This window comes from Alligator mississippiensis, chromosome 11 (assembly GCF_030867095.1).
Source record: "Alligator mississippiensis isolate rAllMis1 chromosome 11, rAllMis1, whole genome shotgun sequence".
In the NCBI taxonomy this organism is placed as follows: domain Eukaryota; kingdom Metazoa; phylum Chordata; order Crocodylia; family Alligatoridae; genus Alligator; species Alligator mississippiensis.
In genome coordinates this window covers 41,598,865-41,614,026 of record NC_081834.1, presented here as the reverse complement: position 1 = coordinate 41,614,026, position 15,162 = coordinate 41,598,865, and the positions used below count along the sequence as shown (strand labels likewise).

Genomic DNA, 15,162 nt, shown 5'->3' with positions numbered 1-15,162 from the left:
GCCAGAAGCTGGGGGGTGCTAGAGCATGTCTTCCTGCTCAGCCTTCCTGCCCACCCACCTTGCAAAGGGGCTGAGGGGGGTGGTATTGTGGGGGAGATGCAAAGCACCCTGGGATGCTGGGGGACTGTGAATTAACTTGAATCTGGAGGGGATCTATGACAGTTTAAATCTGATACTACATCCATCTGGGTTTATTTTAAACCAGTTTTGGCCATTTTGAATGCGGTTTATGTGCACTGAACTTCTGTTGTGTTACAGATTCGAACCAGTTTCTGATCACTTATACTGGTTCACATGTAACTTCAGTCCCTAGCCAGTGTGTGCAGGGTGCTCTCTCTTGGGTTGTTGGAGAGTTCAGTCCTGTCATTTCTCCCTCCTCAGGCTGGGGTTGCAATTGTGTCCCTGATTGGCTGGTTTCCCCATGGGCGTCAGCCCTGCGTGCTGCCTCTAGGTCATCTGTGCCATGTTTGGTAAAGTCAGAGCAGCTCCTGTCCCCTCCCAGTACCACTGGGGCGGAGCTAGGGAAGGAAGCTGGGCTGGAGCGGAGACACGGAGGAAGCACAGTAGACACTGATGGGGCTGGGCGCAGCATATAGAACGGAGGTGGCTGCATCTGACACCAGCATGGCCCAAACCTGCACAAGCCTCAGCATCGGGGCCTCTGGGCTTCCATGTGGTGGGCTCTGCCACTGATTCACTGATAGACCTGGGTACCTCCCGGTGCCTCGGTTTCCCCAGCTGACCAGTCATCTCAGCAAAGCACTGGGAGATCTCTGGCATACAGACCTGGCCGTGGGGAGGGGAGGGAGTGGGGCTGAGCTCTAAAGAAAGCAGCAGTTTCTCACATGCACGGCAAACCACAGGAAAAGCCTGCTGTCTGAGCCAGCATTGGTTCCTGCTGCATGCTTGGGTGACCTGCCCCAGAGCTGGGGAGTGCAGAACAGCAGCTGTGTCTCTGTTGGCCCTGCTGGAGTAGGCATGGGGGTGGGAGCAATGGAAAGTCCCCCTCTCCAGCCCTTCACTGATGGCTCTGGAGAGTGGCCTCTTTCCAGCTGGTTATTTAATACTGAGTTGAAATTTCCAGCCACTCTGCCTACGGAGGAAACCTTTGTGCATGTGACCCCCCACAGCACTGGCTGTCGAAGCAGAGAGAGGTCAGACTCTGCCCTAGCTTGGAGGGATGTGAAGTGTCTCTAGTAAACCCAATAGCATCACACACTGGCAAGATAGAACAAACTCTAGCTCAATGACCCCAAAAAGGCGTAGGCTGCCCCCTAGCATGTTAACTCTGAAGGCTAGTGACAACTGCCCTATTTGATTATACTGCTGCTTCTCATTTTAACAGAGGTTTCTGGTTATCATGCTTGTCCCCCAGTGGGACAGTACCCTGCACCTTCATTCCTCTCCCCACAACAGTCTCATGGATTAGCTCTTCTCTGTACTATGCAGCCTAGGAGGGAAATGTTTGGATCTGGAAATGTTTGGATCTTAGTGACATAGTCAGTACCTAGTGCAAATAAAAGGTCTGTTCATGCTGCTGCTGTTACAGATAGGCAATTAGCATTGCCCTAAACTGTAAGGCTTAGCATTGGTGGTATAGTGGTAAGCATAGCTGCTTTCCAAGCAGTTGACCCAGGTTCAATTCTTGGCCAATGCAACTCTTTTTCTATAGACCAGTCAGCCTTACCTCTATCCCTGGGAAAATCCTAGAAAAAATGATCAAGGAACACATCTGTGGGAAGCCGCTAGCTAATGTGACGTGGAGGGGTAACCATTATAGCAGTCAGGTCCTGCCTGACTAACCTAGTTTCTTTTTACGACAAGGCCACCAAATGTTTAGAGGCAGGAGTCAAGGTGGATGTTATCTATCTGGACGTCAAGAAGGCATTTGACATGGTATCCCATACCATCCTTATAAAGAAACTGAGAAGATTTGCCTTGGATGATTACACAGTAGACTGGGTAGCAAACTGGCTCAAGGGTCGCACTCAGAGAGTGGTGATGGATGGGTCGGTGTCAACCTAGAAAGATGTGTGCAGTGGAGTCCCTCAGGGCTCAGTTCTGGGGCCGGTGCTGTTCAACATCTTCATCAGTGATCTGGATGAGGGGGTGAGAAGTACCCCGTCCAAATTCGCAGATGACGCTAAAATATGGGGTGAAGCTAACACCCTGGCAAGGAGGAACCAGATCCAGGCTGACCTAGACAGGCTGGGGAAGTGGGCAGGGAGCAACAGAATGCAATTCAATAAGGACAAGTGCAAGGTGCTGCATCTAGGGAGAAAGAACTGCCATGATACCTACAGGCTGGGGGGCGACCTCCTCAGTTCCACCGAGGCAGAAAGAGATCTTGGAGTCACTGTTGACTCCAGGATGAACATGAGTTGTCAATGTGATGAAGTAGTCGGCAGAGCCAATCACACCTTGTCGTGCATCCGTAGGTGCTTCACAAACAGGTCCAGGGAGGTGATTCTCTCTCTCTATGCAGCACTGGTCAGACCGCAGCCGGAGTACTGTGTCCAGTTCTGGACGCCGCAATTCAAGCGGGATATGGACAACCTGGAGAGGGTCCAAAGAAAGGTCACGCGTCTGATTGGAGGCCTGCAAGGAAGGCCCTATGAGGAAAGGCTAAGGACCTTAACCTCTTCAGCCTCTCCAAGAGAAGGCTGAGAGGGGACCTTGTGGCAGCGTGCAAATTCATAAGGAGAGAGCAACACGAAGTAGGCAACGATCTGTTTGCCAGGGCACCCCCTGGAATAACAAGGAACAATGGCCGTAAGCTACTGGAGAGAAGGTTTAGACTGGACATTAGAAAAAGGTTCTTCATGATCAGGGTTGCCAGGATCTGCAATGGGCTTCCGGGAGGTGGTGCTCGCCCCATCCCTGGGAGTCTTCAAGAGGAGACTGGACAGGCACCTGGCTGGGTTCACATGACCCCAGGTTTGGTGACCCTTTTCTTGCCTGCCAGGGGCAGGGGGTCAGACTAGATGGCCCACTGGGGTCCCTTCTGACCCTAGAATCTATGAATCTATAAAAAAGCACTTCTCCTGAGTTCTACCATATTTTTTATTAACAATATGTATCTTTTTCTCCAAAAAAACGCAAAACAAAACAGCTACTGGAAATAGGGCTTGTAAGTGAGGAAACACAGCAACAGCGGTTTCTGCCACTTAAGTTTCTGCCAGGTGAAAGCAAAAGTAACTGTGCACATGATCCACAGACAACAGAACAACAAGCAAGTTCTGCTCCCTGCTGCTCTCCAGTTACTTGCTATAAAGAAAGATTTCTCTCTTTTTTTTTTTTTTTCATTCTGCCTCTCAAAAACAAGGAGTGTTTCTTATTTTGGGGCGTAGTGTACACAAAAAATAGGGCTTTTCAAGGCAGCTGGGTGGAAGGGAATGGGAAATCAGTGAGGCAGCTTATGGGCACCTCTAACAAAAGCTCAAAGGACCTTCCAGCATTTCATGCCTGCTGGAACCAGGGCAGTGGCAATCCCATGGGAAGAGACTGGCAGGAAGGCTGGACATGACATGGAGTAATCCTCTCGTCTCCTGGCGCATGAGGGAGATGAAAGAGAATTGCAGCCAAAGTCAGCCTGCTGTGTCAGGCACGAAGGGCCGAGGAGCGTCCCCGAGAACAGGGCAAATGCTGGAGGGGGCAGGTTAATAGAGCAGAGTCTGGCTTTTCAGGACTCTGGGTCAAGAGGAGAGAGAATCCAGGCTGGGAGGGGAGTTCAGCCCACTGCCAGACTGAGGAGCAGAGGGGCTAGCTTCAGCCTCCCCCACCCCCTTTTTGGGCTCCTACTTATTAAAGCAACTGCCCTGGTGACATGTGCCAGTTTCTCCATCCCTTGCTGGGGGGCAACAGTGGTTCCCAGACTCTGCTGCCTAGCATTTCCTAAGGTCTCTTCCCAGTCAGACTGGGAGGAGTTGGCATTCCTTTCCTTCCCTGTTAGTACTTCTAGCCCAGCCTGAAGGAGCTGCCCACAGGCTCTACCCAGCTGCCAATCTAAATATCAGTGCACCCCAAGAGATTTTAGACCATGGCCCACCCAAGAACCCACTCACCCCTTAGTGGAAGCCCAGCTCCTAGGCTACTCTCCCATGAAGCCCGCTCACCTGACCTCACCACCCAAGCCCACACCCTTCAACTGGGGCCAGGAGCCAAGTGCAACCAGTCCCACATCCCTTCAAGTGTCAGCCAAGTCATAGCTAGGGCTATTAATCCAGCTGGCCTGCTTCCTCCAAAGAACATTCCTGACATGGGGGTATCCTAACAGAGTGAGTCCATCTTGTGCCCTCTCCCAGTACATGTTGGAGGAGGGGTGACAGGCTGTGATCAGAGGTTCCTATACCTGGCTTTTCCCAACCAGAGAGACCAGACCTTAGTTAGGAAGGCCCAGAGGCTGATCGCACCTGGCCAAGGTGATCCCTGGCATCCCTTTTCTAGGCCTTTGAACTGAGCTCATCTCCAGCACTAGGACAGACGCGGCCCCTCTATGCCTACATTCCATGGGAATGGATGCTTTCAAAAAAGCGTATGAGAGAAAGCAGGGACCATCCCCACTTACCTGCACCAGCACCAGTTAGAGTGGCAGGGTGACCAGTTACATGGCTGCATGGGGAGCTGGTGAACACTGGACCCCGTGATGCCACTTACAGAGCCTGTAAACTGCAGAATCTGCTACCTGAGGGCACAGGCCTGAGAGATACCCACAGCCCCTGCAGTCACCACATGGACTTACCTCCCACCCCTGCCCCTAGGGAAGGTGGGACAGTGGGCTGGTTACTCTCGGTCCCCAGGGCACAGGGAAGCTGGCCAGCCTGCAGACCCGGGGAGCTGCAGCAAGGGGAGGTGAGCGAGAGGGGGCTGGAAGCTCCATGCTGTCCATCCAGGCTGTGGAGCACTGCAGGAAAGGTAAAGGGGACTGTGCTGACTTCTGCTCTAATCTGCAAGGTGTGAGCGGTTTCAGATGTTGCTGGCATCTGCCTGTGCTGGGCTCAGCTTGGAAAGGGATGGGACAGAGAGGGCAAGGGAGGGGAGGAAAGGGGAGGGGAGAGGAGTGGCAGGACATTGGAGGCAGCTGGGAGTGCTGGAAAAAACTAAGGGGAAGGTCACTGCAAAAGGGAGGCTTTGTGGGACATGATTCCCACTCCTGCAGGAGCTGTACTGAGGCAGGCGAGGTGCTGCCACTGCTCGTATTGCAGCAGCAGCCTCTGCTGGGAGCTCCACTGTGCTAGGTGCTGTGCGTTCAGGCAAGGCCTGGCAACATGGGCAGCAAGAGGGAGAAACCAGAGGCAGATAGTGAGTTTCCAAAGTCACTGCACAGCTCAGGGGCAGAGCCAGGGGTGGAACTGAAGTCTTTCAGTGCAGTGTGCAGTGTCCTAACCACTTGCCCACACCACTTTCTAAAAGTGCTGCCTGAAGCATTTTTAAGGTGCTTGTCCCCAGCGGCGCTAAGGGATGAATTATTACAGGTCAGATTTGTTGCTGTGCTCTGTTGTCCAAGGAGTGTAGCTCAGAGAGTGACTGTCTGGGCTAGTGGGCACTGCTCGGAGGTCATCTGGCTGCTCTCTACTGCATCCTAATGGCATACTGGGCTGCACTGGTAGGAATGCTAATGGCATACTGGGCTGCATTACTAGGAGCGTTTCCAGCAGATCAAGGGAAGTGATTATTCCTCTCTATTCAGCACTGGTGAGGCCAGATCTGGAGTACTGTGTCCAGTTTTGGGCCCTCCACTACCGGAAGCATGTGGAAGAATTGGAGCGAGTCCACTGGATGGCAATGAAAATGATTAGTGGACTGGGGAACATGACTTATGAGGAGGGCTGAGGGAACTGGGCTTATTTAGTCTGGAGAAGACAAGGACTGATGGGACATTTAATGACAGTCTTGAACTACCTTCCAAAGAGGATGGATCTAGACTGTTCTCAATAGTGGCAGGTGACAGAACAAGAAGCAATGGTCTCAAGTTGCAGCAAGGGAAGCTTAGGTTGGATATTAGGAAAACTCTCTCACTAGGAGGGTAGTAAAGCACTAGAACAGGTTACCCAGAGAGGTTGTGGAATCTCCATCCTTGGAGGTTTTTTAGACCTGGCTAGACTAACCTTGTATGGGATGACCTAGTTGGGGGTGGTCCTGCTTTGAGCAGGGGGTTAGACTAGATGACCTCCTCCCCACTTTCTATGATTCTATGATTCCTGCAGAGCCAGAGGTTGGCTTGTTTGCTGGACAGGATCCTTTGGCCCTACAACTGTGGGGTCCAACCTTTTGGGTAGTGCTACAAATTAGCCCCATACCCTCTCCAAGTGCTGCTCAGATCCCCTTCACCTGCCCAGTCCACTATTCTACTTTCTATCCCTTTCCCTGCGCACCCTGCAAATCCACTGCTCTGCTTCATGCTTCATTCTCTATGCGGTTTGCCTGACCTGCTGCTCTGTTTTCTGCTCCCTGCCTTATCTCCCTTACCTATGAACCCTGATAAGCTCTAGTGGTGCAATAGGTTAGCATGTGGTACTTATAAAGCAATACTGAGGAAGTGATACTAAGGCTATGAGTTCAAGCCTCACCTGGTGCATTTGACTTTTGGAGGGCCATGTGTATGATTAGAGCCCAGGTCTTACAAAGAGGGGCTGAAAGACTTGGGGCTGTTAAGCCTGGAGAAGAGAAACACTTCTTTACAAGTTGCTTACCAAGGGTTTGGAACAGGCTCCCCACAGAGGTGGTACAGTCACCCACCCTGGCAATCTTCAAAAAGTATCTTGATGCCGACTTTGCTGGGGTCATCTGATCCCAGCAGTCTTTCTTCCCCAAGTGCAGGGGGGGCTGGACTTGATGATCTGTAAGGACCCTTTCAGCCCCTACAACTATGAAACTATCTGCCACTGCGCTGTCTGTTCCTTTCCTGATCTGCCACATGCCACATAGAGAGGCTGCCTGTGCCATTTGTGGCACATGTGCTGCAGGGTAGCCTCCCCTGCCCAAAACAGACAAGGGAGCAAGGGTGAGGGGCTTTGCTCCTGGCCCCTTGGGGCATCTGCTTGAGGGAACCCGGTCCTTCCAGGGTAATGGAGCAAGTTAATGCAGCTCAGTGAGCAGAAGTTTAGTCCTGTGGCTGGTGGACTAAAGGCAAAGGACTTCACAAAGCAGGTCTGAGCTCTGCAGGCACTGGAGATACCATCTCCAGGCAGGTGCTTAGCAAACCTGGAGGAGGTTCAGTCTGAGCTGTGCATGAAAAGGGGCCTGGCTGATGAAACATCCCATATTCTCCCAGGGGAATCGATGTGATTTGAGTGCCTTTGCACCAGGGTCTCCCACCCCCAGCACTTTAATAAAGCATGGAAGGAGTGATAGTCCTCAAAGGAGCCTGAGGAGAACATGGGGAGGAGATGGTCTTGCCCATGTCTGGAGAGGCAGGAACCCAGTGCTATGTCTGGAGAGGCAGGAACCCCAGCTGCAGCCTCTCATTCAGGATGGGGAGAGCCGTGGCGATGCTGGTGGCAGCCGATGGGATTCAGTGGAACCCATTAAAAGAACAAAGGGATCTAAGCCCAGCATTGTCTTCATAGACAGGCCACCAAGCAGCTCCTGCATGAGGCCACTAGCAGCCCAGGCTGGGCTACAGCCAGCGCCCCATAGGCAACATGACATAAAGTGCGTTATGGCTCCCCTGAGCCACCCAATCCCTCTTCCATGCCATCCTATCTGCCCCCAGCCGTGCCAGGTTCTTGCCATGGCCTATCTCTCCTGGACCTGTCTGTCTGTGTCTGTCTATGCTGTAATTCAATTAAAAGCCAAGCCAGGTTCCCACAGAGGCCAAGGCAGGGCTGAGCCTGTGGTTTGTTGTCTCATATCCTCTGCTGAGGTATTTTAATTACAATGACCTTCCTGCTTCCTCCACCCCTCTCACTCGCACAAGACACCTTGAAGTCTGGTACTAGTTCTTTCCCGTGGCTTCTTTAAATCTTGGGTCTCCACTGTGGGAACAGGGAGAAAAATCACTCTGTGAGCATCCCCCCTCCTCATCTGATCTCCCCACCAGTACTGCTCCGCTCTGCCTGCCTGTAGCTGCAGCGTCCCTGAGAATAGTCTGAGAGGGATGTGTTGCCCAGAGCATATCTACTAACACCCCCTGGCCTTTTTTAGCCCTCCAAGCATCTTCCTCTCATAAAAGGATGGCCTCCTAGTTCAGCCTCCTTTGCTTAGATTGCTCCTGTCTGGCCCCCAGATCCATTTGTAACGCATGATGCCACAGCACTGAAGTCTCCAGGGAGCCCTTCAATTCAAGGAGATCCGCTTTACAGATGGGGAAAACCAAGGCATGGAGAAGCCACATGACTTAGCCAAAGTTATTCAGGGAGTCTGTGGCACAGCAGGGTCTTGAACCCACCTCTTCTCAGGCCAAAGCTAGTGTCTTAATTCCAGGATGTCCCTTCTGCAGTGCTTCTAGGAGAAAGGCTGCTTCTCCTGCAGTCCCACAGAAGTCACCAGCAAGACCCTCTGGTCACTCCCTTGAGTATCCCAAATGCACACCCAGAGCAGAGCTCTGGAGAGGGAGCTCTGGATCAGGGGAAAGGCTGTGTTTTGCACTACTAACATCCCAGCCTGTTCTCTGCCATGGGGGACAGTTATTAACAACAGGCAGCAGGAATCTCTTGGAGAAGCACTCACTCTTTGTGAAGCTCATCTCATCCTCCACCTGCCACCTAGATGCTTTCTTTAGAGGTTTGGTGAGAAGGACCAGGGCCCAGCAGCCCCCCTGGTTAGACCCTGCCTGTCCACCCTGTGCCACCGCATTCATGGGACTCTCATCTTGCCATATGGCTGCAGTCACTCGCTCTTTCTACACCAGAGACTCACAGCACTCTCTCCCATCTCCTGACCTACCTCCATTCCCTCTTCTCAGACACTCCCTCCATTTGCCCTTCCTGGAAGCTGCTTTGTATCTAGTGTCACACGTTCTCAAAGCTGATGGAAGCCGTTAGGATAAAACAGGCAGACCAGCATAAACAGATTATGCAATTTAGCTTTGTGATTCTTACTCATAACCAATGACCTGAGGTTGACCAAAGTGCGGGGGCAGAATTTTAAACTGCTTAAAGGATTTAGGAGCCTCCTTTCCATTTTTGTGAGGGGCTTGAGGCCAGATTTACAAAGAAGCCTAAAAGCAGAGATTGATTTTTCAAAAGGACATAAGAAGATTAGTCTCTAACTCCCTTTGATCACGTCAGATTCTTTTGCAAATCCCATCTCTTTAGATGCCTTGGAAAAACTGACCTCTGGGTATTTAGATCTAGCTCTTCAAGGAACAGTGAGGGGCCCAGCACCTTGAGGATCTAGGCTTTAGGAATCAAATGCATCTTTGGCTGTAAATAGATCTTGCACTTCTGGGAAAAAGGATCCTATAGAAGTCCATATCTACCATCCTGCTTCAAGCCTTTCTGAAGTATGCAGGATAACATGTTTTCTCCCAGGATGTGGCTGTGTGTGCCTGCAGGTTTACTGCACTTTTTCCCAGGACAAGCTAGCCAAGCTGTGTGATCCTCTCTGGTGGAAAAGCAGCAAAGCAGTTTGGAAGGGCAACATGTGAATGACTGTGCTACATCTGTTCTGATTTGGGTCAAACCCCAGGGCAATTAGGCCTATGTCAAATGAGACATCTATTTACAGCCTTGGAGGATGTTTACACTGCAATCAGGTGTTGGGACTGTAGCATGGGTGGGAACATCTGAGTTTGCTTTCAGATAGCTCGCTGAGGTGCTCAATAGCACACTTCCGTTGCATCTCAAGCAGAGGCTCCTAAGTCACTTTTCAGAACAGGGCAGAGGCCACAATATCTGCCAGAAAGAAGATTGTGATGTTGAAGGCAAGACATTTTTCAACACATACCTTTTTTCACAAATCAGCTGCTAGAAAGTTAGAGTTCATATTATGTGCGAGAAACACAGTAAGCGCAATTTCTGTTGCTTACCGGGCCAAAACGAAAGTAAAATGTGCAGCAATCCACAGGGAGCAGAATAGTGGATGGGTCTGGCTTTCAACTTTTTTAGGCTTGAAGCACCCCTCAGAAAATGCCAGCTCTTAGATTTCACTTGTTTTTGGCTATAGAAAATTACAGCAATCCTGTTACAAAGAACTCAGAAAGACCACAGCTGGGCAGAAAGCTTTTGGCACTATGGATCCCTATTTGAAATCTCTGGGTTTATATTGTGAATCGTGTTTGCGTACCTAACAGTGCTAACATTGCCTAGCCCTCTGCATCATCCTTGAAAGGCTCTCAAGTCACCCTGGTTGAGAATCACTGCCCTAGCTGCTGCTACTTACTTACTTGCTTACTACAAGGAAGGATCTTTTTCTCTCCTTCATTCTGCCTTTCAAAAACAAGGAGCATATTATATTCCATGGTGTGTTATATTAAGAAAAGATGATACTTCTTTTTTGTTTCTTACAGGGATGGCAAATGACCACCAGAACAGTGAGTCGAGCAAATTCCCCTTCACTTGGGAACCTTTAAATGAAGATCCTAGAAGTTATAGGGTAAAATCTCAAAACACCTAAATGCTCTTAGAGTTGAAGTTTACATGGGCACATCTGAGGGAAAGATCCTTCCAAACAAAGGGACTTTGGTTTCTAAGTGACTTGGGAAAGTGGGACACTGCCAATTGCCAAAAATGTAATGCAGGGGCATTTTGGTGGCCCTTACAAATGAAATTTAGGCTCTTACATTATTCTAAAGGTTTTACCTTTTATCTTTTTAGGCCCTTGATTTAAGGTTTTCTAAGAGACAGAGGCTTTCTGCCACCATTGTTCTGATAATTAATCATAGCTGCTGTTTAACATTCCCATCGGGATCGCAGCCCAGTGATTAGAGCCATTTGGAGGTGCCTCACTTTGTAGATGACCCACATGAGAGCAGGATCACAGTGGATCAAAGGGAGACCCATGGATTCAGAGCTACCAGCGTGGGATAGTGCATTCCTCTGGCCAAGAGCCCTCCCCTTTACCTGTGCCAATCTATTTCTACCTCTTGAAAAGCCTCAAGCCTTCCGTTTGGTGATGCATAAAAACATGCTGGAGTAGCTGTATTAAAAAATGCCTTTGCAATGACTGGAGCCTGCCAGGCACTGCTCTCCTCAACCTGCATTATACTGAATAGAAAGCCTGTCAGAAGAAAGCCAGCCACATCTGGCATTCAGCTGGGCAGCCTCAGGAAGACACGTGGTTTGGGTTGTGACACTTCAGACCTCCTGGTTCTAATACAGGAGCAGGGATCTCCGTGGGGTGATTTATTGCAGAAGGCCAGTCAATGAACACAAAGTGCTGAAATCTCAGGCGAGGAGAGAGTTACATCCTAATTGTTTTAACAGGAGAAGCTCTGGCTGATAATAATCTAGGACGTGCTTATGGTGCCTTTTATCTGTGCATCTCCAAGCATGCCACAAGCATTAACTCATTAAGCTCCAGAACACCTTTGGGCTAGGTCCTGCATTCCTCCCATGTGCAGACCCTCCACTGGGCCAACTCTCCAGCAGACGTAACATCAGCAGAGTTCCACTGGAGTGAATGCAGCTTTGATGATTTGTGCCAGCTGCGGAGCCATCTGGGAGTTGACATGTGGGATCAGCCCCTGATTCTCCAATGGGGAAATCAAGGCACATAAAAAATGAAGCGACTTGCTTATGGGGAGTGGAAGAACCAGAAACAAGGCCCAGGAGTCCTCACACCCCCATTGCTCTAGTTCTGATCATTGGATCATATGAAGCTATGCCGAGAGTTGTTTCCTCATTATGCCTCCTCAACATGGAGAAGAGCAGAGCCCTTGATACCTCTCTAGTCTCAACACACAGTGAGCCTTCCCTACACCCACTCTCCCCAAAGCTTGCACATGTCTTACCGTAAACAGGTGGCTGGGCTTCCACCTGAGCCTGTGCAGGAATACTTCACGGTCAAGATTTTATTCTCAGGACAAGATTCACTGCTGAAAAGGAGGAGGAGGAATGTAAGTCTTGTTTGTTCTTGGAAGATCAAACTACCAGCCACCCTGTCCCATCCCACGTCAGCCCCAACCACCTGGGACAGCCACCTGGGACTGTTCTGTGGTTCTATGGCTTGAAGGACCCTGATCTTGAAGTACACAAGGGACTTAAGATGGTGTATAGATGTGCCTCCAACCACCCCCCACTTCCACTTGCCTGTTCCTGGATCTGCTACTGGCTAAGTCATCTACAGGACCATCATACTTCCTGATCTAGCTACATGCCTGTCTTTGGTGGTAACCTAGGGCTAAGCTAATGTCATGCCTGCTGGGGTAAGTGAAAGCAAGCCATAGCACTATTAAGTAATAGTGTTACGCTGATTGACAATCGAACACCGAGGCTTCCAAGTGGCTCACTGGGAACAGCTTGTCACTGGGCCAAAAGGCTTCTGCTGTGGAGGAGAGAGTGTGGGATGCTGTGGGGACTGGGTAAGAGGTGGCACGTGATCCTCCCGATATCTTGTTGTTAGTTTTCACATTAAAAAAGCCTAACCCCAGGAGGAGCCTTGGTTCTGCCAGCATATGGACTGCGTCCAAAAACTGGCTGGGAGAGGCACCTGCCTTGCAAGCGTGTGTTTTAGTGCAGCTTTGCGTGAGTGATGGTTGCACAGTCTGTGTGTGTGTGTGTGTGTGTGTGTGTACATACGATTGTGTGCATCTGTCTGCCCTTCACACTAGTGAACCGGCTGGCAGTGCTCCAAGCTACGTATGTTCAAGGATCAGGAGTCAGAAATTTGTGAGTTTGCCCTCAATACTGTGAGCTTTTTAGGAAAACAAGCAAGTCAGGGATCTTTCCATTTGCCTCCTAGTTTTTGAGCTTGCTGGGAATGGGGGTGGGGGCAGTGAGGGTCACGTTTCCAGTCTTTTCTCTGCAAACACTAGTGTTAGAAACTTTCTCTTTTTGTTAAAATGAAAGCAACGCTTCTTATGTAATCTTGGAGTGGAGACTTTACAAAAAAGCATCAAATAGGACTGGAGCTGTGATAAAACCTGCAACAGTTGGCAACAGTGCCTATGGCCAAATTTATCCCTAGTGTATCTCCATCAAAGGTGCATTCCCACCAGGGCTCCCAGAAACCTCCTGGAAACATCCTCTGATGCCCATCCCACTGATCTTGTCCTTTAAATATGATCCACATTAAATTCCCCCTCCCAAGCAATTGTGCAACCCTTTGCCTGGACTCTGCACTCAGATCCAAGCCAGCCCCAGTGATCTCAGCCCTATAAGTGGTCTAGGGTGGGCCTGGAAAAGGTTGCCAGGCCTTGGGCCATGGAGAGGTTTGCAAGGGGTCGCATGGCTCGGGGTGGAGAGGAGGCTGTCACGTGGCTGTGAGTGGGCGTAAGGCCTGCGGGAGCACCAACAGGCAGAGTTAAAGCATTTTTCTGGTCGCTCCAAGCAAATTGGTTTTGACAGGCATCGGGAACTGTGTCATTTGTTCCAGCGATTCCATTGCGCAACACCAAGGAAAACAGTCGCCTCTGAGGCTCAAGGAAATGGATGGGAGAGGATTTCGGGTCAAAACTCGGCTGGTTTAAGATCCATCGCAAGATCCACATCCAGTTACACCCCCTGGGTCTCTGGCCCCTAGCAAATATTTCTGTTTCTTGCCCTAGCTCTACACAACTTTCCAAAGACAGGCTGCCTGCCTCTGAGATGTCCAGGAACCTCGGGCTTTTTCTTGTTCAGATTCAGGATTCAAATCCAGCACCCCATCCTCCTCTCCCAACCCTGGTTGAACAGCGATGTGACCCCCAGTGACTTCCTCCCTGCTGAGAATCAGGGAGTTCTTCCTGATTTACATCTGCCTTGTGAAGGGAGGGCCAGATGCATACCCTGAAATTCTCCCTTCTGCCAAATTCCCACTGTGCCAAATTCAGCTCTGGTGCAATGCTGCTGAAGTCAATGGAGTTATGTCTCCTTAGACCTTGGTCACCTTGACCTCATCAGAAGTTTTGGGAGCTCAGGTTTTGGCCCATACATTTTGTATCCCTAATGATTGCTCTGAAGGGACAAATGAAGGATATGCCTCTTTCCCCTGCTCCTTTAGGGGGACAAGAACCTGGCTGTGTGGTTTTTCCATTGCATGGTAGCACCTGGTAATGCCTCTGTGGGCAAAGGCAGCTGGGAGTCTAGGTGCTGGCATCTACGGTAGCTTTAGATTGGAGGGCTGTTGAGTCTGGGATGCATTTTGGTAAGTGTAGCCCATAGTGGAGCCCCACTGGTCACATCCACTGTGTCTCCAGACCATGCTAGGGGGTGCTGCCATGATGCACAATGTGCTCATTCATGCTTGGCCATGCTTAGTGGCACGGACGCTGTTGGCCCCATGACTTCCATTTTGGGGTGTAGCATGCATGGACCATGCAAGCTGGGCTTCACAGTGGTGCCCTCTAGCATGGTTGTTGGATGCCCATGGGTTCAGATTCATTGTAGGGCCTGCTTGGTGCCATGGGCCACACCCTACCTCCCATTATTGACACTGTCATAGATCTGCGAGGCCTGGACAAGAAGAGGAAGCTGTAGGTCAAGAATGAGCTACAAAGGGCTTTGGGGAATCAGTAATAGGAGACTGACTTTCAGTCACTAGCCACCTAGGTTGGATCCAAATGCATAATCTAGCAGGGAAAGAGTCTCTTTCCTCTGAGTGCTGCTAAGCAGTTGGTGGAAACTAAGCCCGGTTCCTACAGGGCCATTGCCAAATGCAATTAACACTCATTGGCACCCCCTTGTTGGCAGTCTCAGCTATGAGATTGGGTCTGAGTGCCCCACAGTGGGAGGAATCCTTTCTCCTGACTGAAGCAATGTTTCACTGTCCACTCTGCCTGGCCTGCAGCCAATGTCTGAGAGGCTATGGTCAGGCCAGCGCAAAATCCACTTTTAACCCAGGAAGGACTGACATGCATTGAAAGAGGCTCTACTGGAAGAGCTGGAGGGGTGCAAGCCACGTTGAATGGGCATTCACAGAGCTGTGTGGAGAGACCATAGGGGTGGACAACCAGGGGAGCTCTAGCTCAAGGCTGAGTGGCCCTGCTGGGACTGATGGAGAGAAGATCATGGACCTTTATTTTTGGGAGGTCTAATTTCACCCTTGCCTCTACAGAAGACAACTACTGGCAGTTGGCAGACA

General features: G+C 50.4%; 1 protein-coding gene and 1 non-coding gene across 3 annotated transcripts in view; one reads left to right on the top strand and one right to left on the bottom strand.

Annotated features, from left to right (window-relative positions):
* Positions 1–15,162, bottom strand: part of LOC102574304 (collagen and calcium-binding EGF domain-containing protein 1) — a 30,557-nt gene that overhangs the window by 14,118 nt on the left and 1,277 nt on the right. Inside the window, exons 1-2 of one of the 2 annotated variants that reach the window (XM_059714884.1) lie at positions 11,894–11,979; positions 2,421–2,556 (exon numbers count right to left, since the gene is read on the bottom strand). Coding sequence is in view for 1 of the 2 variants with exons in the window: in XM_019477872.2 (XP_019333417.1) it covers positions 11,894–11,977 (84 nt within the window). In the remaining variant the exon portion in view is untranslated. Of the gene's footprint in view, positions 1–2,420; positions 2,557–11,893; positions 11,980–15,162 lie in introns of those variants that run through there. The other variant, XM_019477872.2, reaches the window with a different exon arrangement.
* Positions 1,586–1,657, top strand: TRNAG-UCC (transfer RNA glycine (anticodon UCC)). The gene has a single exon. It is a non-coding gene; the product is annotated as a tRNA-Gly (tRNA).